Raw genomic sequence first — 21,446 nt, 5'->3', positions numbered from 1 at the left:
TAGCACGGTACGGCGCGGCTCTACTCTACTCTGTATTTTTTTTGCTTTTCCACTTTCCACTACCTGGTACTTTTTTGGCAACGCCTCAGCCCTGGTTCCAAGCGAGCCGAAGCGATACTAAAACAAGACGTCAGCCGACCGCCTTCCACTGATTGGCCAGAGCGTCGTCACTGCTAGAGGAGCTTCTGACACGAAAATCAAATCCGCTCAATTCAAAAAACACACAGACAACAGCACGCCCGCGCGCACTGATCTGTGCTGAGACTGCTGTTGTTCTTTCATGAGAGTTAAATGACTGCTGTGTGGAAAACCAAGCTGTGGTCCATAATTGAGGTGCAGACGAGTGAGTTTGGCGCTGACGAGGGGAGAGAAAAAAGATATAACGACTCCGCCCCCGCCGTGGAGGAACTAAGAACTCAGCTGTGATGGAAAAGCACTTAAACTGAGCCATGCCATGCCGTGAGTGTGTAGTGGAAAAGCGCCATAAATTAATGTATTTTGTCTGTGTATGTCCTCATTATTAAATCAAGATTCTGGATATTTATGATTACACATTGAGTATGTTCCTGAGAACAAGCTTTACTTTCTAAGAGAAAGACGAGGGATTCTTCCAGTCAGGTCAGATAGTGGAGCACAGAGTTCAGACCAGACATGGTGAAGCAGCATTTAGCTGTTGTGCTGCTCACAACTGGAACAAACTACCAGCAGAACTGAAATCAGCCCCAACTGTGAGCACCTTTAAATCCAGGTTAAAAACATTTCCCTTTTCATGTGCTTATAGCTTATAGCTCTTTTTAATAACTTTAAACTTCATCTATTTTCTTTTATTCAACGTTTTTTATTCCTGCTTTTAACTCTGTGTTTTTGTTTTTATGCTGTTCTTTTTTAAATATTTTGTCTTTATGTAAAGCACATTGAGTTGTCTTGATATCAAATGTGCAACCGAAAAAAGAAAAATAGGTTAAAACAAGAGTTAAAAGCAGTTATTATGAGCAAACAATAAACAGATTAAAAGATTTTTTAAAAAGGTACGTTTTTCCGGAGAATATTAGTGAGCAACAAAACTCTTTTATCCTGTTGCTATTTGTTGCTGCTGCTGCACAAATGTAAATTTCCCCACTGTGGGACAAATAAAGGAATCTTAACTTAACTTAACAATCGTCTTGATGTAGTGATCCTGAATATGAACAGTGGCTCATCTTACCCCACTCTCCCCTACAGCATGTGGGTAAAAAAAAAAGAAAATCTCCCAGAGGTGATGCGGCGAGGGTGCCATTCACATCATTTACACACTCATCAAATTATTCAATGGCCGCTGTCCTGCCTTACGGACGGAGGCGCCATCGTTCCGCCTCTCCACTCATCCGTCAGGTTTCTGTCACCTGTCTCTACGTCGCGAGCATCGAGCATCAAGCAGTGATAATTATTACACAGCAGCTGCCACTCACTCTGTGACTGACACCAGGTTGTCCTGCGATGCCGCGGCGTCGTCTCCCCTCAGCTTGTCGCCCGGCAGCAGCGGCGGCGTCACCAGCTCGACCTCTTTCCTGCGCGGCAGGTTGAACAACCGCCACGGAGCGGCGTGCGACCCGTCCTCCTCCAGGTTCACCGCCGCGCCCACGTACACGGTCGGCTCCGGAGGCTCCGAGGAGAAGACCGAGACCCCGGGATGATGATGCTGCGGGTGGTGGTGGTGGTGGTGGTGGTGGGGGTGATGATGATGATGGGAAGTGTGGAAGTGCTGATTCAGACCATCTGGGCCGCCGTGCTCCTCGCCGTTGCCGCCGCCGCCGCCGCCGCCCTTCGCACAGGGCTCAGGCGGCGGCTGGTAAAAGTGTTGGCTGTTGGGGGTCGAAGGGTTCTTCATGCCCTCCCCCGACTCCTCGCCGCGCTCGCAGGGGTGGGGGCTAAGTGGTGGGGGTTGTGGGGAGTTCGCCTGTTCCGACGGCCCGGCGCCGGCGCCGACCGACCCGCCGCCGCCGCCGCCGTGCAGCTGCGGAGCTTTTTGGATGGCGGACACGACGTCGGCGGCGGAGCGAATACTACTACTAGGGAACCTTCCTCCTCCTCCTCCGTCCTGGCCTCTCATGGCCAACCGCTGACCAACCGCGCTCGACTCCGTCTCTATCGAGGCCTCGTCGCTGCTCGTCAGGCTGCGGTGGTGGAACGGCGTCTGCGGTCGTTTCTGCTGCTTGTCGCCTTTCTCCGGCTTCTCTCCTCCAGCTTTGTGCTTGTTGGTCGGAGGCTGCGAGGGCTGGCCGGCCGACTGAGGCTGGCCCGGCGTGCTGCCTGATCGCTGCTTCACCGATTTGTATCTGCAGGGGAAAAGACGGGACAGAAGAACACAGTGAGATTTAGGGATGGCACATGATTAAAGGACAATTCCGGGGCAAATTCATTTTCTTACATTTTAGGTCTAAAAGAAGGAATCTGAAGATTTTCAGTTTAATTGCTCCTGTTTTGCGGTAGTTGTGTCTGTCCCCGCATCGCCACGGCAGCGATGAATGGGAATTTCCGCTGCTTAGGCTGTTTACATCCCTCAAAGCCGCAATATTTCTCCACAGACAGCGTCAGATGGCGACTCAAACATGCACCGAGAAGTTTATTTACTTCAAGCAAGCCGACATGTTTGTAAAACTAGATCTAATTCAAAGTCTCAAGCGAGACCCAAGTTGACGCGCTCGGTGTGTTCACGTGCAGTCGGAAGCTCCCGTTTGTGTCATAAACACAGGAATATCAACTCTTGACTTGCTGGAAGTAAATAAACTTCTTGGTGCATGTTTGAGTAGCCATCTCACGCTGTCTGTGGAAGCGTGAGATGTAGCCTACATGCACATAGATGATTGTGCATCACCAGCGCTGTGCAAAAAAAAAAATCCCACAGAGGAGCTCTGCTGTTCCTCTGTCTTCAGCCTGGTGTTTGGCTGCAGTTTGTATAAAAACAGTTCAACACTGGACGATCTTATCTCCATATGAAGTATGAACGCTGATCAGCTGTTTCAGCGCACGGGTGTGTATTTTAATGGCAAAAAAAAAGTGGTCGCCCCCCGCGAGCGTTGTAATCTTATCGGTCAGGAAAAAAATTCAAAATGTGCATCCTAGTGAGATTACACTGCACCCTGAACAAAGTGGCACAGAGAGAAACTGTGGCATCTGATTTTCATTCTCATGATATGCAGAGATCATGTAAAATCATTAAGGGAGACAGGCTTATTTCAGGCAACACGCAATCAATAAATGTTTTTGTAAATTCACAATTTCATTAGTCATTCAAACCTATGAAATAAACAAAATGCATCCTCTCATGAACTTACACTTTTTACTTTTTAAACGTGATTTCAGGATGTATATTGTTGCATTAGGCAAATTATCGAACAATCTTTCTCTCACTACACTGTGAAGTATTTTCTAAACCCCTGTGGACATGAGTCAGAGTCTTTCAAATCAGCGTCAGTGTTTCTTGAGTCTCTCCATTGTCAGTTCATCACTCAGCCCACTGTTGTGGTTACAAATCAGGGTGTTGTCTAGGAAGCTGCAGCCTCTTTAATGACTCTGCTGCAACACGCGTGTCCTGACTATTAGATGTAAAGATAAAGCAGGCACATGGAAGGTTTGCATCAACGAAACAAAGTTAATGGCCATTAAAAACAGGCAACGCACAGAGCAGAGCTTCCCCCCATTACAGTGTCGCCAAAGCGCTGGCTGGCTTCCAACAAATTAACACGCTCCAGCTGACTGGCCCAATCCACTTTGCTCTCATCTGCGGTCCAAGTCTCCCTAGGTGGGACGAAATCCTTGGCGCAAAAGGATTCCCATCAAAAGGGCCTAAACTTCGGAATTTTCTTTAAATCAATCAATCAATTCAATTGGTTCGGGCTCCCACTGAGGCCGGCCAAGCATCCAGACTTCAAGCTCTCTGCCCGGACTCTGCAGCCTGCAATGAACAGCACGAGGCTGTGTTTACATGTGGTCTTGTGAGTAAAGCAGCTGGCTCAGACTGTGGTCGAGGCAGATGATAAGCTGAGGGATAAGAGGGGAATTGGTTTTCTATTTAATTAAAGGAAGAAGCACCAAAGACTGTTGTTTAACTAAATGTAATATTAACTACAAACTAGGGATGTGAACGTGTACGAAAATATGTACACGTGTACACTGTGCATTTTTTTTCGTGTACACGTGTACACGCTTCAGGACCGCTATAGGTTGCTATAGCCTTATTTTTGTTTAGTCTGATATGCGCAGCCGGTGACACTGCCACCGTGCCGGTGTTACACCGGAGCGGAGGAGACCGGACGGCGGATTCGACCCGCCCCCCTCCCCCCCGACACGCACCGCACCGTAACTGGAGAGATCTGCCCGGTGAGCGTTCAGAGTCGACCACCTCCCCCCCCCCGGTCTCGCTGACCTCCACCCTTCCTGATCCGCTGCAAGTTGCCAGAGCCCCGCGGAGCCCAGTCTCTCCCTCCTCTCCCACACTTCAGCACCTGTCCTGGGCTACAGCTTGGCTCGCTGCACCGTCCTTTATTTTTGAAGTATAACTAATAATAATACACCGTACTGCCTAACTATACACACGTATGCACACGTATATGATCAGAACAGTAAATTGTTTACGCTACTTTTAAAAGGAGTAAGTCATTTAAAACGAGGAGCGAGCCGACACTGTGCAGCCCAGGACAGGTGCTGAAGTGCGGATGAGAGGAGAGGATAGACCGGGCAGGAGCAACCAGCCCGGAGGCGTCTCGTCAGTCCTCGGCCGTCTTTAATGTCTCGAGACACCCCTTTCAATCTGTTTAAGGTTATTTGTTTATGTTTAGGGAGGCTATATTTGCATAGAATATTTTTTGGCAACCAGAAAAGCAATGTCTGACCCGGCGTTTACTCGGTGGCGGCGCCATCACACTCGCTTGCAAAAAAAAAAAAAAAGAAAGGAAAAAAAAACTCACTCACGCACATTTTGTCTGGAGGAGGGAAGCGTGTCACAGCATCATTTTTATTAAATAATAGTTTTCTCTAAATTAAGACAGTGTGAGGGACTATTTTTCACCCAGCCCCCCAAAATGTAGGCTATGTAAAAAAATAAAAAATAAAAAAATAATAATTGCGTGTATCGTTTAGGGATTTTTTACTAAACGTTTACAGTTTCATTCCGTGTAAACGTTTACACGTGTACACAGTCACACCCCTACTACAAACACGTGAGGATAGGACGAAGAGAGTAAACTACTGAAATCTAATTTTTCATGAGGCTGAATTTAGTATAATTATCAACATTAAGGGGTCACACAACGAAATATTAGCCTGCATGTGATTTGTGGTTTCTATGCAAGTGTTCACATTACAATTCATGTCTCTACAGACAATAAGCATCAGTTTTAACTGTGCATGTCTGTCCTAGTAGATAAAATCAGAGCCACTTGGACCACCATGAACACATACTATATGCAGACAGTGCCAGCAGTTTGTCATCAAGAAGGCTGACTGGAGTTTCAATAAAAGATCAGTTTTGCCTCATTAATATGCACATTTATGCAGAAAGGCACACTAAAATTTAATCAGATCATTTTCTCCCAATGGGGTACCCACAACTTAGCCTTCTACAATGTGCTGTTGTTGACTTATGATGTTCAGAATTTGTCTACAGAGTCGACACAAGCAAGACGACACAAAGCCTCACACGCCATGGATCATTGTTGAAGGACATGAAAAGACAGGGTTACTTAAGCGCACATGCATTTGTCAACATCGGGAGAACAAAAACACACATGCTCTTTGTACTCGCACAGTATCCCTTAAGTGCTCTATCAGAGGTTAATCTATTCTTTCTCCTTCAAATTATTCACATCAGTGTGGGAGCAGCAATGTCCGACTCACAGGAACACACAGTCCAGCAGAGGGTTCGGCCCCGGCACGGCTGTCACTTTCACAAAATCGTGATAAATTGAAAAATATGAAGAGTAATATGCTTGTCAAAGTCTAGACGTGGCTATAACTTGCAGATATTTTTTGCTGACCGTGGCCCTCTGTGCCTGTATTGAAAGCTCTGTAGCCTCTATATAACCTCTTTGAAATGTCTTTTGAGTGCACATACATATGAGGCAACACAGGCAGATACTGTCCGTCCACATGGAGAGAGAGCGACTGACCTCGAACAGCTGCAGCACGATCTCTGTGAATGCTCCACAAAATCCCAGGCTCCAACTTTCTCAGTCAGCTCCTCCTCACAGGTACCGTTGGTTGCAGCTGAGAACTTCCGCCTGGGGAGAAAAACAACACTTTTACTCATTTTCTTGGGGGCGGTGAATTCGGACCAGACTCTGGCCACTTCCTCAGCTCTGTTTCACACAGCCTCGTCCTGTTTTTTTTTGTTTTTTTTAATGTAAATTTGTGAAATATTAAATCCTCAAAAGTACACTGCCTTGTCTTGTGCTTCTTTGGTATACCATTGCAATCGGTGAAACCTTTGTGCTGAGGCTGATTTCATAGCTTTGCTTGGAGCAATAATATTTTAGCTGACAAGCCAACAGCTAAGCACAGCCGACATCCTATGCTTGGTCAAGGGGCAACAAATCCCGGGGTGCTCCCAATGTGTCAGATTCACTGATGTTGAATAAAACAAAAGACTAAGGGACAATACGGCAAGCTAACTCTTACTTTAATTACTTGTGATCATTATTTCCAACTGGGTCTTTGAAAACGACCTTTTCTGCCTCATGTATGAATAATAAAACGTGGTGGAAAATGGCTCGACACTTGTGACGTTTCCCACAGAATTTGATTCTGTTTGCGGCAGTGGAGAAGGTGAGGGGGGTCGGATCAGTGAGGGTTGACCCCCAACGTAGAGTTTGCTGCATGCTGGCAGACCCAAGCATGCAGCAAACTCTTCTTGTGCACCCTGAGTGACAGGCACACAGAGAGAAGGGCCGGTAAAGGTAAGTAAGCACCTATGGATTTTTCTGACAGGCCACCTAGGCAGGCAGATCTGGGGTCAGTGTGTCACATGCAGCTCTAAGTAACGATGCTACACATTACAGTAGAGATCTTTCATGTGTATATGTCATAGGAAGTGTAACAATATTCTGTCATGCAAATTAGTGTTCCTGCAAAGAGAACAGGTAACGTACACTACTCACAAAAAGTTAGGGATGTTTGGCTTTTGGATAAAATTTCAGAATGCACCTACAATGCACAATAACCTTTACAGGTGAACTTAATTTAACCTTCTCTAAACTTTTGAATGCACATGTCCAATTGTTCAATGTTTCAGTCCTTATTGAATAACATGCTGTTCTCTAACAAGGTGATTAACCACAAACATCACAAGCACCGAGATAAAGGAACTACCATTGCATCCTTCTACTTAAAAGGCTTTCATGATAGAATATCACTGTAGCATGAACTTTTTATAGGGATACTCTAGTCAAATATCCCTAACTTTTTGTGAGTAGTGTAAGTTACATCTAACTTATTATTTGTTGAAATAGTATCAACAAAGGCCACACAGAGGCAGTGCTACAATAAAGTCTGACTGGATTACACAGTTTTCATTGATGTTTATTAGTGTTTTTGTCTAAAAATAAATTAAAAAGCAAGTCTTAGACTGGACTTCAAACTCCATAAAACCCTGCCACTATCAAAACTCCTTCTTCAATATTTATCTCAGGCAAATTCTCATCTGAAAATCTGTTTTCATAAAATACAGAGTGAACGATTCCAGGAGAATTTAACATCTTATCCTTATTCTGTTCTTCCTTTTCTTAAGCTCAAAGACGGCCCGCAGTGTTCCTCGGCTGTAAATACTTACAGAAATCCCTGTTATCAGTTGGATTAAACTGCTCTTTCAGTTCCACAAATGACATAAATAATGTCTCTTTCAAGGTCCTTAATAATATGCATTGCTTTTGCCAACCATTCATCCTTTATCAGAGATCTTTTCCCTGAACAGATTAAAGGGGTTATTCCACATGGAAGAGTATCTCTTGTTTTTAGTACGATACTCCCAGTATTTTGACACCTCTTCACCCTTTAGATGTTTATACCCCTCTAAGTAATGCGTGGATGTGTGCGTTGCAGGACTTACTTGTTCTGGGCTCGGTTGATATTGCACTCTTGCCAGACGCGCTCCACCACCTGACTGGATAGCCGACGAGGAATCTTGCCTCCGTGGTGACTCGTTCGGTCCACGCTGAACACATCGGATGACGAAGGCATCTTAACCCACTTCTGGGCCGAGTGAGAGTCCACTGCAGAGTGAAAAGAACGTGGTTAAGATACTATTTGACAGAAAATTAATCTACTGTACCCTTATAATGGATGTTATGAGACATTTAGAGCTGGAGAAATAAGAAAGTTCTCTATATTATTTTATCCTAAATGGCACTAGCAATGAACTGCTCTCAACTCTTTTCTTTCTTTCTTTCTTTCTTTCTTTCTTTCTTTCTTTCTTTCTTTCTTTCTTTCTTTCTTTCATGTTTAATTGTGTTCTGTTTCCTTATTTTTTTTAACAGAGTATTTAACTGTGTTTTTAATGAAATATGTATTTTTCTTACGGTGAGCCGAAGGCAATTTTATTGTATCTGTTCTATATGAGAAGTGCTCTTAACCTCCAATAGAAGGAAATAATTTTTCTTTTTTGTTCGTTTTATGTATACCGTATATGTATGTGTATGTATTTTTTTTTTAATTCATCCTCTTCATCTGTCTATTTATATAATTTTTACATTTTGAGATACATAAGTTAACATAACTTTGATTATCTTTATATGTAAACGTGGACGTGTAAATGTGTATGGTGTCTGTATTATTGTCTGTTATGTTTTATGTTCAAAATGAGACAAAATAAATAAAGAGAGTCAGTCTTTATTCTATACCGTGTGTCTCGCTACCTGTCTGCGCCTCCTCAGGTGACGTGGGAGGGGTGAGGGTCACCAAAGAAATGGCGGGCTCTCGCTGGGAAGCAGGCACTTGGTGGCCACCCGAGTAGACGGCAGTGCAGTGTGAGGACCCCACAGGGGCCACAACGGGGATGTCTGACTGGGGCACCAGCACGAGGCAGGCTGGGTACACCATCCGCACACCACCTGAACACACGTAAGCAGCAAATACAGGAATGAAAACAGGTTAAAACGAGTTCCACTGCGCATTTTAATCATATAATCTCATGTGGATAAAGCTTAAAGGAATAGTTCAACATTTTGGAAAATTGGCCCATAGCCATAATTGCTATAGTCCTATAGCAGTAGGTTCGTTACCTTTAATTGTCGTTGCAAGCTGTTTTTAGAACGGCGGAGCAGAGCCGTGAGCTGCTCAGAGCTATGCTACGGAGGCGAGTGGGATTTCTTGGTTTCCCTCATCAAACTCATCAAATACACAATCCAACAACTCCAAAACGCTCTGGTGGACAAGTTGTGACCTGCACATTCACCACGCTATGAGATAATAACACAACGTTACCAGACAGAGTTGTTTTAGAGGTAAATGCAGAGACTGCTTGCTGAAAAACTGTCCCTGAAGGCAACGCGCATCAACGGTTTTGCATGAATTTACCTCTAAAACAACTCTGTCTCGTAACGTTCTGTTATTATCTCATAGTGTGGTGAAGGTGGAGGTCACAACTTGTCCACCAGAGTGTTTTGGAGTTGTTGGATTGTCCATAGTGTAGCTCTGAGCAGCTCGCGGCTCTGCTCCGCCGTTCTAAAAATAGCTTGCACCGACAATTAAAGGTAACAAACCTACTGCTGTGACTACAGGGATTATTGCAATGGGCCAATTTGCCAAAATGTTGAACTATCCCTTTAATAATAAGTATATTTTATAAAACTGACCGACGAGGACCTCCACGGAGGCCAGAGAGTCATCTTCCCAGTCCATGTCCTCCGTCTTGTCCTCCGACACACCCCGCTTCGCGCTGGGACCGATGGGATAGAACTGGTTCCACTCCTCGATCAGCTTCTGGGTGGGCGGGTCCGACATCTTGAACGACTGGCCGGTCAGCGTCCCGTTCAGGCCGAAAGGACTCAGGATCACTGTAGAGAGGAAGAGGAGAGGAGGAAAACAACGTCAGGCGACCCGAGTACATATACTCCTGATGGAGGCGGAGAGGCGAGATCAAGCCTGGACTGACCGCTGTCCTTCTCCTCTGAAGTCACTCCTGTATATCCGTACATGTTTTTGCTGTTTTGCTTTGTGTTTCTGTTATTTCTCATTTCCAGTTTTATCCTTTTTTTTTTTTTTTTTTTTTTTTAACATCCTTGCACCTCTTCTTTTAAAACCCTGAGATAAGTTTCACAGTTTTACTCAGTTCCCATTCTCCTTCCTTATTTTTCTCACTCCTCTAGCCTTTCATCTTTTCTTCTCCTATTCCATATTTCTTCTCATCTCCCCAGACATCCATTCCCACCCTTTACCTTATTCCCTCCTTTCCGACCCACAGCTCCATCCAATCTTTACACTCCCTTCTCCTCCTCCTCCTCCTCCTCCTCTCTTGGCCTTATCCCTTTCTATCATCTCTCCTTCACGCCCTTCTCTTAGGCTTTGTTCTTCATTTCTGCTTTTCTTCATTCCCACCCTCTCTGTTCAATATCTTCTCTTCTAATTTTCACTCTTGCCATAATCTAATTCTTCTTATCTGGATCATCTTTCTCTTCCTACTTCTTCTCCCATATGCTTTCCGTTTCCCCCGTCATTTTCCCATCTCTGGCCGAATCAGCAGCAGCAGCGCTCTGACCTTTCCCCGGCAGCACCGCTGGACTCAGCTGGTCCCGGCTGACTCACCAAATACTTACAGAGCAATCCAGACGCCAATTATTGGCAAGCGGTGGCCTCTCAGAGCCCATAAACAGAGGCTTATAAAAAGGGCCACTCCTCAGCAAACACATTTGACTGCACACAGACATATGGGAGTCGCACAGTGAGCCCACCAGTCTGCTGCTTATATAGAACAGACCTACATCCATCACAGAATGCAAATACTACCATAAACTCACATACATAATGCATACATATGAGCACAAGCACAGAAACTATATGCATATCAACTTGACACAATATTACGCACATATTTATATATATATATATATATACTTGCAGCCGGCCGTCAGCTTGTTATGCTTTCATTCTCTTTCTTTCTATAACACATTTGAATGTGTCGACGAGGGGGATAGAAATTGGTTCTACGATCAGTCTGCCTGGATGGGTGGGTGTGGGAGTGAGCATTTGTTAATGTCCCTCTTGGCTCTGCTTTTTCCTAGTATGCCATTACTAGACTGGATGGCCTCTGTCTCCAGGTATTGATCCCGGGGCCGGACCATAGAACGGCTTCCAGGATGGGAAAATGGGGGGAGACAGACAACAGAGAGAAAATGGTGGGGAGAAAAAAGAAGACGAAGACGAGATGCATTAGCTGCGTTTCAGTCGAGGGGCCACAGTCAGGGAGGGAGGGAGGGAGGGAGGGACCCGGGCGTTTGCACCTCAAGTTATAATCCGTAAGATGTAAAAAATATGAAATCAAAGCACCTTCTTTGATTTGTTTTTATTAGCAGCGGAGCTCACTGTTCCCACACAGGAGTCGGGTTGCCGACATCGTCAGCATCAGGGATTCACAGGAACGAGCCCTGTGCAGTTTCACTTCACTGACACCAGCCGCACACTGTTGACACTCTCCACACTGTGTCAGAGCTGCATTCAGTCACTGATAAAAATACAAACCAAATATTTTTTTTTTTACTACTCACACTGAAAGCATTTGACCGGCAAAGCACTTTCATGATACAATATATTTGTCACCACACACAGAGACACACACATTGACCTTGATGGTTCTTAAAAAAGGCATCAACATTATTTCTAATTGTGTGAGGGAGCAACGGGACAAGAGCAGCAGCTGCAGGTGACAGGCTGCACACCTGAGTTTTCTTACTGCAGCTGTTCAGGCAGAATTTTCTGTCAGATTAAAACTCACTCTTTTGTTAACATGGTAACCACGACGGGTGTCACCAAATCCACCGGGATGGAAATCTTAAAGAGACCCCGAGGAGTTTGCTTTTGGTTATAAAAAAAGTCTCATATTAATGTGGATGAATCTACATGACCAACACTTGTTAATGGGTTAATGCCTTTTCCGATAAATATATCGTTTTGTCTTTATAGTTATTTTGATATTATTATTTAGTGGTCGACTCGCCCAGCATTTCCGAGTTTCGGTTTTCCGGACGTTGCCTGGCGGGTCATGGGAATAACGCCGCCGGATCGCTAGTTGGCATCGTTTATGGTCGGAACTACGACGGTATCTGATCGTCTTTGAACCTTCGACTTTCATTCTTGATGAATGAAAACATTCTTGGCAAATGCTTTCACTTTCATTTCTTTTTGTATTTCACCGTGCGCGCAGAGGCTCATGGGAAATGTAGTGTTTTTAAAACTAGTCTTAAAACCCATTTTTACTCCCTGGCTTTCAACTCCGCATGAGACTCTGCTCTTGTTTTAGTGTTTTATGGTTTGCTTTTATTTATTGTTTTAATGGTTTCTAATTGTTTTTAAAAACGATGAAACAACTATTTTACTGTCTGTTTTATTTATTTTATTGCCTTTAATTGTTTTATGTCTCTATGTACAGCACTTTGTTTTCAACTACGGTTGTTTTAAAGTGCTATATAAATACAGTTGAGTTGAGTTGTGGAAACACTTTGCTTTCTGAAACTCCTCTTAGTCAGTTTAAGAATTACACAGTCAAACTGGACTTTTATTTTTTTATTTATTAGACATTACCTTGCAAAAAAAAAAAGAAAAATCAAATACATAGATCCAACACTTGTGGATATTTTCAGGATGTGTCTGACAGGTGGAGGTGGAAGATAAGTCAGACAGTAGCAGCACTGTCGAGCATCATCAGGCACCTGGTGAGATAATATATTCTTTACTGTCAAGGAGCCTGAGTGGCATTCAATATGCATAAATACAACAGCATTTTTTAAAAGCTTTAGCATGAAACACGACGTTGCTTCATACAAAGCGTCCCGAGTGCCCGCCCGCCCGCCCTGGCGTAACGTTTCACCTCAACCTACAGAACGTTTTGTACTACATCAGCAAAAACCAAGTCCACAGAGGAAGAGGAAGAAGAACAAAAGGTTGTTTATGTTGCAGCAGCAGCAGCAGCAGCAGCAGCAGCAGCACACAACAACATCCAGCTATGGCCCATCATATTAACCTTAATTAAATTTAACCCCGGTCCTTTTCCCTTTCATTTCTCTAGTTCTTGCTGCACACACACACACACACACACACACACACTCAGAAGACCCGGGGCCAGTTGTGGAAGGGAGATCAAATTCAGCACAATTATGGAAATGGTTTACCGTTTTCCCCATCACCACCGCACCGCACCGCTCTTCCCCTCCCTCCATCCCTTCTGCCTCCCTCTCCCTCTCCCTCTCTCTCTCTCTCTCTGCCTGTGAGTCTCTCTCCGACTCCCTGAAGACATGTCAAATGTGCTCAGATCAGTGTAATGGGCTGAGAGTTCATTACATTCACTCTGCGCCCTTTTATGAGGTCACATCCTGGAGAGGTCTGCCTGCCGGAGCGCTCTGCCGCACAGTAAACCAAGCTTGGCAGAGGTTGGGGTGTGGGTTGGGGGGGGTTGGGATAGCGAGGGAGGAGGAGGAGGAGATCGGCTGTGACGGTGAAAATACACACCTGTGCATGCATGGACCAATATGCGGATCATAAAATACAAACACACTCACTTAGTAATAAATCTATCTCCGGGGCCTCCTAATGGTGTTTCTGGTCGTCTTCCGTGTTTAACACTCGTCGCCTCTCAGTGAGAAAAAGCCTCGTCGTCGTTATGAACCCAGGCTTAAGGCCTTTGCATGTTCTCCCTGTACTGTACTTGCGTGGGTTTCCTCTGGGTTTCGCTAGTGGGGCAACTCTCTAAGTATCGGGGGAGGTAGACACACGCACATCCATGTTACCAGTTGCTGAGTCCAAAATATGTGATAAATAAAGAGAGAAAAATACTTTAACTGCTCCCAATAAAAAAATTTAACTTTATAATATAAAGCGGACAACGTTTCGAGCCTGCTGCCTCATCAGGTCACTCATATTGAGACAGATAGATTATATAGATTGCTTTATATAATGATAGAATAAAGTTACATTTTTTTTAATTGGGAGCAGTTACAGTGTCGCAGGTGTTTTTCTCTCTTTTTGGCAACTCTAAGTTTCGCCACCTGGTCTGAGGTGTAAAGGTGAACCCAAGAAGTTGATTCTGTCTAATGCCACGTTTCCTCCACGTGGTACCGGCTCGACTCGACTCGACTCTGGTACCAGGTTCTATTCTAGAGAGCGTTTCCATTACAGGATAGTACCGCCTTTAGAGTAGCTGGACGTCACAACGACGGCGCTTAATAAAATAAAATGAAAAACATTTATTTATTGAAATGTTGTGATATCTTTAGGCAGCGCTGCTGTTCTGTCCAGTTCTCATCTGAAGCTTCACTTTAAATCCAAACAAACTAATGTGGCTGCCAATTTCCAAATGTCTGCAGTGTTTACATGTAACATTTCAGTGTCTCTTCACCTGTTTTGGAACCTCGGACGGGCAGGTAGGCTACTGAAAAAATAATACCGGGTACCAGATTCCAGGTACTTTCTACTTAATTGAAACGCAAAAAATGCAGAGTCGGGCCGGTACCGCGTAGTGGAAACGCAGCATAAGTGCCAGTGATAGACTGGCGACGTGGCCCTTTAAGGATAAGCATTATAGCTAATAGATGAGTGGATAGTTCAATATCAACACAAACCACAAAAGAGTTTAGCTGAAGCAGTGTTAAGAGGATGTTTGTGTGTCTGCGTGTGACCTGAAACGAACCACGTTAAAGACAAGAGAGAGAGAGAAAGAGAGACAAATATAACTAAGTTAAGACAGGTATTCTGTTACTCATGACTGGAGGGAGAGGTATGATCAACCTGAATGACAAGCAAAACCCATCACTATCCTTAGTTTAAAGCGTCCGTACACCAAGCTCCAATGATTGCTGTGTTTATATCAAAGGCCCTGGTCTTTAACTAGACAGGACCATCATCACCTGCCTTCAGGAGGGGCTGCGGAGACGTACAGGAACTACTGCGGTGAATGAAGGAGGTGATCACTGTTATTACTCTGGAGAAGGCGTATCTGACTGAAGATGAGGAGGTTGGAGGGGGGAGAGCATCTTCTCTGGGTCAAAAGTCTCATTTAGTGTAGCTTTGTCGGTTTTCCAGGAAGCACTGGTTTCCATTCAGAAACACAATCTTTTTTTAAAACTATGTGTTTCCTCTAGAGTCGGATGGTATGTATGTTGTTGTTATGTTAAAGACAAAAATCAATCCACTCCACAACAGAGGAAATGATCACACACAGGAGGCAGCGAGTGCAGTTGTCTAACGCTCGGCACGGCTCCACGCTGCTTCGCTTTTGATACAAACAGTAGTAAGTAGATGTGTTCTTATTTACTTAGACTTATTTGAAAATCACTCTAATCTAATGCCGTTACTCAGAAAGCAAAAAAAAACACATTTTCCTAACCCAAAACAAACTGAATCAAAATGTATATTACAGTCATTACGTTAACATCATTCTCAGTGCGAGATGAGATGCAGGCTAACAATGGTTTTGGGGATTACACCGCGTACACAGCGTCTTGGGGTGGGGTAATGAATTTAGAGCCAATGATGGAATATCATTAGGGCTACAGATTTTTATAACTGCGCTACACTGTAATTTAAAGTGACTACAGAGGCTTTTCTTTTAAACTGGCTGCAAGCCAATCTGTAATGAAAGACAGCCTGACAGGAGGATTGTATAGTATGCATTATCTTGGCAACGGTGCAGCACACACAAAGCTTCCTAATACATTTCATTCTTAAATTTACACTACTACCTTTATATTGAGCTTTTAGCCTTTCATATTACAGGGAGGGAAGAGAAATATACTTTTGAAAGCACATTTTCCTTTTTTACTCAATATACTGCAACGCATGTCCTTGGGCCGACAGAGTTTGCTGCTTTGCTCAATACTGGGACGTTACTGAGAGCTCAATGGCGTCTCTGAATCCTGATGATTTGTATAGTCGTTTCTTTGGCTTTTCTTTCATAAACTGAACAAGAGAGTTTTGCTTTAATAATAATGCATTTCAAGTGATGACTTTTACTTCATGCGATGCAGTAAACTCAACCTCTGCAACACAGCTTTATTCCCACCATTAAGAAAATAAAAAAATGAGCTTCGATTACAAAGCCAAAGAACCTACAACTACTTTGCAATTACTTCTTAAAGTTTTGAGCAGCTGCCAGTGAAAAACCGCTCCCTTTGTCATGTCATACAGCTTGATGCACTTTCACTAGAAGAAATTAATAATATGAACAATTGTTTGGCCCTTTATCTTAAACAATATTTTCCACTAGGCTGCAGTAGACAAAGATTCTCTTGAGGTGAGTTTGGAAAAAAAAAAAAATAGCAAACACATCAGGCAACCAGTCCCTTTTGGTGTGGCCGCCTGAGTGTACAGGCATGTGTACAAGCATGCAAATATCAAAGGGCTTGTGCTGGATGGTGTCAGCTGATTACTGCCTTTTGTTTTGGAATGAGGAGCTCCGAGGCGGCTTTGAAGCCAAAACTTGAAAGAGGAAAAACAAGAAGTAAAACATCAGGATTCATTTCTCCTCACAGAAACAGACTGCGTCTAACAAGCTGCTTGTTCACGTCTCACTTGAAGCGTTTTCAGACATTTCAGTCAATTTTTTTTTTCCTTTACAAAACTACCGTACGCCGTCACCACGATGACATAGTTGGCACTCGACTCAGGAGGTCAAGTCAAAGTGACACAGAGGATGACACTGTTTATTTGTTTATCCAGCTACTTGGCTACTGAGGCAGATTTTTTTTTTTAAGTGTACTGAACTGGCTGCACAGGGTTTGTTTCCAACTGGCCCAAACTGGCCAGTAGAGGTGGGTGATATATTTTGATAGTTGATAGTTTTGATGATGTGCAATTTTCCATTAACGAGTATTTACACTATCTCGCAAAGAAAACAATAGACGGTAAAGGAGAGGCGCATGAAAGTCCTCATTCGCCAAATTCATGCCTTAGAAGCCAATCAGTGGGCAGGATTCAGTCACGTGGTGGTAACCTACTCTCCCACAAACAGTCTCGGCTGCAACCGTTAACACAACATGGTCTCGCACGGACGAAATAGGACCCATTACTTTCAATGTGGACGCGTATCATACGCGCTCACAACCCAAAACGACGCACAGCTCAGATCGGACCTGCTCATCCCATTGTGTCCCGGTTCCCCCTCGGCCTGTGTCTCTCCTACTGTTTCACACAGAGCTCTGCCCCAAAGGTGGAGGAAGCTGTGTGTGGCGCCTCCAAGATGGAGAATGTGTTTTATAGAAGAGAAACACACATTTCAGGACAGAATAGACATGTCCTGTGATTTTCAGCCTCCTTTTATATTTAATAGAGGAGGGACAATACCTAGAGTAATAATCTCAGCTGTCAGGATGTGCAGCCTGGAGAAAACCCTGTGTGCAGGTTTTGCAGAACATGTATGAAGCACTATGTTAACACTATTGAGAAATGGTAATGTGTCATCTATTTGCTCATGCATGCATGCTGTACATTACTCATTTAATGTCTCCACACTGGAATTTAACTGGGAGTCTGTTGAATGCTTAAGTTAACAGATAATAAAGAAGAGCCGTTGTTCCGAAAAGCTTTGTCTATCCATAGATGTCCTGGTAATTGAAAAAAAAAAATCACGTTTTTTTTTTTTTGCCCTATCGCCCACCCCTACTGGGCAGCATAGATCATGATGGAAGCAGAGTGTGTGTGTGTGCATGTGTGTGTGTGAGCAGCTCCAAACTCACTGATTAGAGTTCAAAGAGGTCAAGTGTTTGTGGAGACCCACCTTGGAAGGGGCTGGACGCCTGCTGAGCCAGAGTGAGGTGCTCCTCCGTCAGGTGGTATACGGGCTGATGCTGGTTGATCTCCACACTGGTGCACACGTTGCTATCGCCATGCAAGAAGAAGGTGAAGGCGCAGGATAGGTGCTCGCTGTGTGGAGAGAGAGAGGAAGGGGGAAAAAAAAAAAAGCGATATGAGTCATTTGGGATCACACTACTTTAATATGCACCTTTGAAAAGAAGCACGGCCCGCAATGAATAACTCCAACAGAGTGCAAGGTGCAGAAGTGACTGCTGTGGGGAGAAAAAAGGGAAGCAAATCAGATAGTCTAGTTCATGTTCCTGCTCGCAGAGAAAGAAAAAGAAGAGCTGACAGAGAGAGGAGCGGTAGAGAGAGAAAATATGATTAGAAAAACCTGTGTCTTTTTTTTTCTTTTTTTTGGTCAAAGGCTAGAGTGGAATCTCTTTTCTCAGTCATATTCTGCATCAACATGACAGGGACTCGATAGGAAAGATGAAGCCAGAGATACTAGACACAAGGGAGTAGAAAAGAAGCTACTAATCTGTGTGCACCCCTCTGGTCACACAGCAATGCTTTATAATGCATCCAGCATCAAATACACAAGTAATCCCTTAGAAAATTGACACATATGCGTGAGAAATCTGAGTTTATAGTAGGGGTGGGAATCTTTTACCATCTCACGATTAGATTAGATTCTGATTTATGGGGCTACGATTCGATTCAAAATTGATTTTCGATTCAAAACGATTTGTTTCATTATGATTTCTGCTTCAGCCTATCGGTGTGCAAAGGATCCTCATGATCTACTCCAGTCTGCTTTGCAAGACAGAATGACTGAAGTGTCTTTTTCACATTTGAGTTTTTAACATTTATCCATTCTTAGATGGAATTGTTGAAACTGTTGCATAAAAACAATATCACATATTGCTTAAGTAACAAAATTAAAAGTGCTTCTTTATTTTAAAAAAAAAAATAGTGCAGTTAAACATGCTGCCTTTTAAATTCTAAGGGCATGGAGGCCGACAGCCTGCAGATTTGTTTCATTTTTTAATTTTTTAAAATCGATTTTGGGACATTTTATATAGATTCTGAATCGTATTAAATGAGAATTGCGATTCTTATGTGAATCGATATTTTGGCACACCCCTAGTTTATAGAGTTCATAGAGGATGGGAGAAAAGTCAACACAGCAGCAGTGCTCACAGGTGGTTTGTATGTGCGGGGGTCTTTTGTGCTCCTGCGTATCTCGTGTGGATGGAGCCATGTGTAAAACAAAGGGGCAAGCCACCGGCTCTTCTGCGTACAACAACGACGACAACAACAACAACGCCTGCCTGTGCCAGTCTGACCTCAGCAGCAGCACATAACAAAAGTGACAAGTTGGAAGAAGAAACGGAAAGGAAAGGACGGACGAGGCAGATGGAAGGAGGAGAAAGAGAGAGAGAGAGAGGCAGAGCAAAATGCAGACCATTGTCTGCGGGCTTTCCTCTCTCTTTCGCCCCTCGCCTCTTCTCATCCAGCATTCACACACCCCACAAACACACACACACCCACTGTCACACACACTGTCACACAGATGCAGAGAGAGCGGGAGACAGCGCAAAGTGACGGATGACCAAATGAAGGGGTGAATTTGGAAGTGGATCAAAGAGGGTTGCGTCCTCCAAGGATTTGGTTAAGCAAATATCAGTCTGCTCTCCCTGTCTCTCTCTCCTCCTCTCTCTGGCACACCTACTCTGCAGAGGATTAAAGAAAAGGAGCAGAGAGGGAGAGCAAGGCAGATAGAGAGAGTGTGCACTTCAATAAGATAATACCACCTACGTAGTGGAGAGATGCCCTAAGCCCCCCAGAGCTTGACATTAATCTTAGACTTCTTTTTTTTTTCTTCCTCCAAAGATGAGGTGGTGCTCGTTAGTGAACGACTATAAATGTATGATATTCATTTTCTATAGCTGGCGGCAAGTAGGCTAATGAAGGTGAGTCAAAGCAACAGAGACTTTGATATCCTCAGCAGTTCCACCCAAAATATCCATGTTTTAGCGTGTGTCCGTATCGGATTTCTATTGTCATTAAATTAAAGGACAAGTTCAATACAACACTGACATTGCCCGTTTGTCCCCCTGTAATCATTCCCTCCCTCCCTCCTTCCCTCCTCTTAATAGTGGCCGTGCACTCATCTCTCCTTGATATGACAACAGTGTAAGCGATGGTGGGACAAACTCAGCAGTCCTTGTTTCTGTGTTGTCTTAAGTTCATATAAGAAAAACACACAGCCTCAGCAGTCTGAGTTACTGGGCATCCTGACAGAAAACCGCTCTGCTTTCTATAGTCATCAGGGGTCTGAGCTAGACAACTCAAGCAGGGTATATCTTCCAAATATGGTGTCTTTTTTCTTTTCTTTTTTTTAGTGTAAAGTCCCCTCTGTGCATTTCTGCAGCTCTGCCTTTGCTGAGCTGCACAAAGAAGGAACAAAAACTCTGAAAGATACCAGCGTTCAATTGTCCAAGTCTGCACTTAAGTGACATTAGCACTGTGCAAAAACTCCCTCATTCAGGTGATATCAGCACAGAGAAAAAAATCATCCTGCAGCAAAGTTTGGTTCCATCATGTTTACGACTGGAAGACGATGCAACCTCATCCTGCATCTCACGACAACCACGACCAAATATATACAAGCAAACAATAATACCGTACTTTTCGGACTAGTATTGAGCGCACCTGAATCAGCTAAATTTTAAAAGAAAATACATTTTGTACATATATATATAGGCCGCACTTGAGTATAAGCCGCAGGTTTTCATATTGTAACATGAGATATTTACACAGAAAGACAAAAGTTCGGTAATACCCAGTTTAACAATCACAAAGAACAACGTGAACGATGACTGAAACACATCACAAGTACATCATCCAACATCCCATTGACATGCAGCAACACTGTGCTGAGCCTTATGCAACACCTCCACCTAACCTGAAGCACAGTAACTCCTCTCATTCATTAAAGAGGAACTACCGGTATGTAACTACAGTATAGGGTTGCACGGTATACCGGTACTAGATTGGTACCGGGGTACTAACGCATTTAAAACGGTACCATACTGCGCTTAGATGGGACCGGTACTTTCATTCTGCGCAGCGGTGACGTCGCCGCGTGAAGTCGCCGCATTGTAATTTGAGCCGCGAGGAGCGAGAGAGCGAGTCACAAACGAAGCAAGGTGCTTTTTATCATTACCGTTACAGCGCCACCTGTCCATGTGCCTGTGTTTGTGTGTGTGTGTCTGTGTCTGTGCGCCGCGCGCGAGAGAGAGACGGCCGCCACAGCCTCGTTAATAAGTTTTGTTTTTACCGCGGATCACCACTGGCTGCATGCTCTCTCTGTCTCTCTCTCTCTCTCTGTCTCTCTCTCTCTGTCTCTCTCTCTCTCTCTGTGAGTGAGTGAGCACAGCGAAGCAGCGCTACGCAGAGATGAATTAACGGAA

General features: G+C 44.1%; 1 protein-coding gene across 4 annotated transcripts in view; it reads right to left on the bottom strand.

Annotated features, from left to right (window-relative positions):
* Positions 1 to 21,446, bottom strand: part of med13a (mediator complex subunit 13a) — a 100,996-nt gene that overhangs the window by 32,239 nt on the left and 47,311 nt on the right. For 2 of the 4 annotated variants that reach the window (XM_083986042.1, XM_083986043.1), the window contains exons 4-9: positions 17,951 to 18,096; positions 9,825 to 10,025; positions 8,871 to 9,080; positions 8,081 to 8,243; positions 6,147 to 6,257; positions 1,449 to 2,315 (exon numbers count right to left, since the gene is read on the bottom strand). In XM_083986042.1, the coding sequence (XP_083842168.1) occupies positions 1,449 to 2,315; positions 6,147 to 6,257; positions 8,081 to 8,243; positions 8,871 to 9,080; positions 9,825 to 10,025; positions 17,951 to 18,096 (1,698 nt within the window). The remainder of the gene's footprint in view (positions 1 to 1,448; positions 2,316 to 6,146; positions 6,258 to 8,080; positions 8,244 to 8,870; positions 9,081 to 9,824; positions 10,026 to 17,950; positions 18,097 to 21,446) is intronic. The other 2 variants (XM_083986044.1, XM_083986045.1) reach the window with 1 other exon arrangement.

This window comes from Trachurus trachurus (genome assembly GCF_905171665.1).
Source record: "Trachurus trachurus genome assembly, chromosome: 14".
Classification (NCBI taxonomy): domain Eukaryota; kingdom Metazoa; phylum Chordata; class Actinopteri; order Carangiformes; family Carangidae; genus Trachurus; species Trachurus trachurus.
Note: the sequence above shows the minus strand (reverse complement) of the source record. Positions and strands in the feature narration are given on the sequence as shown.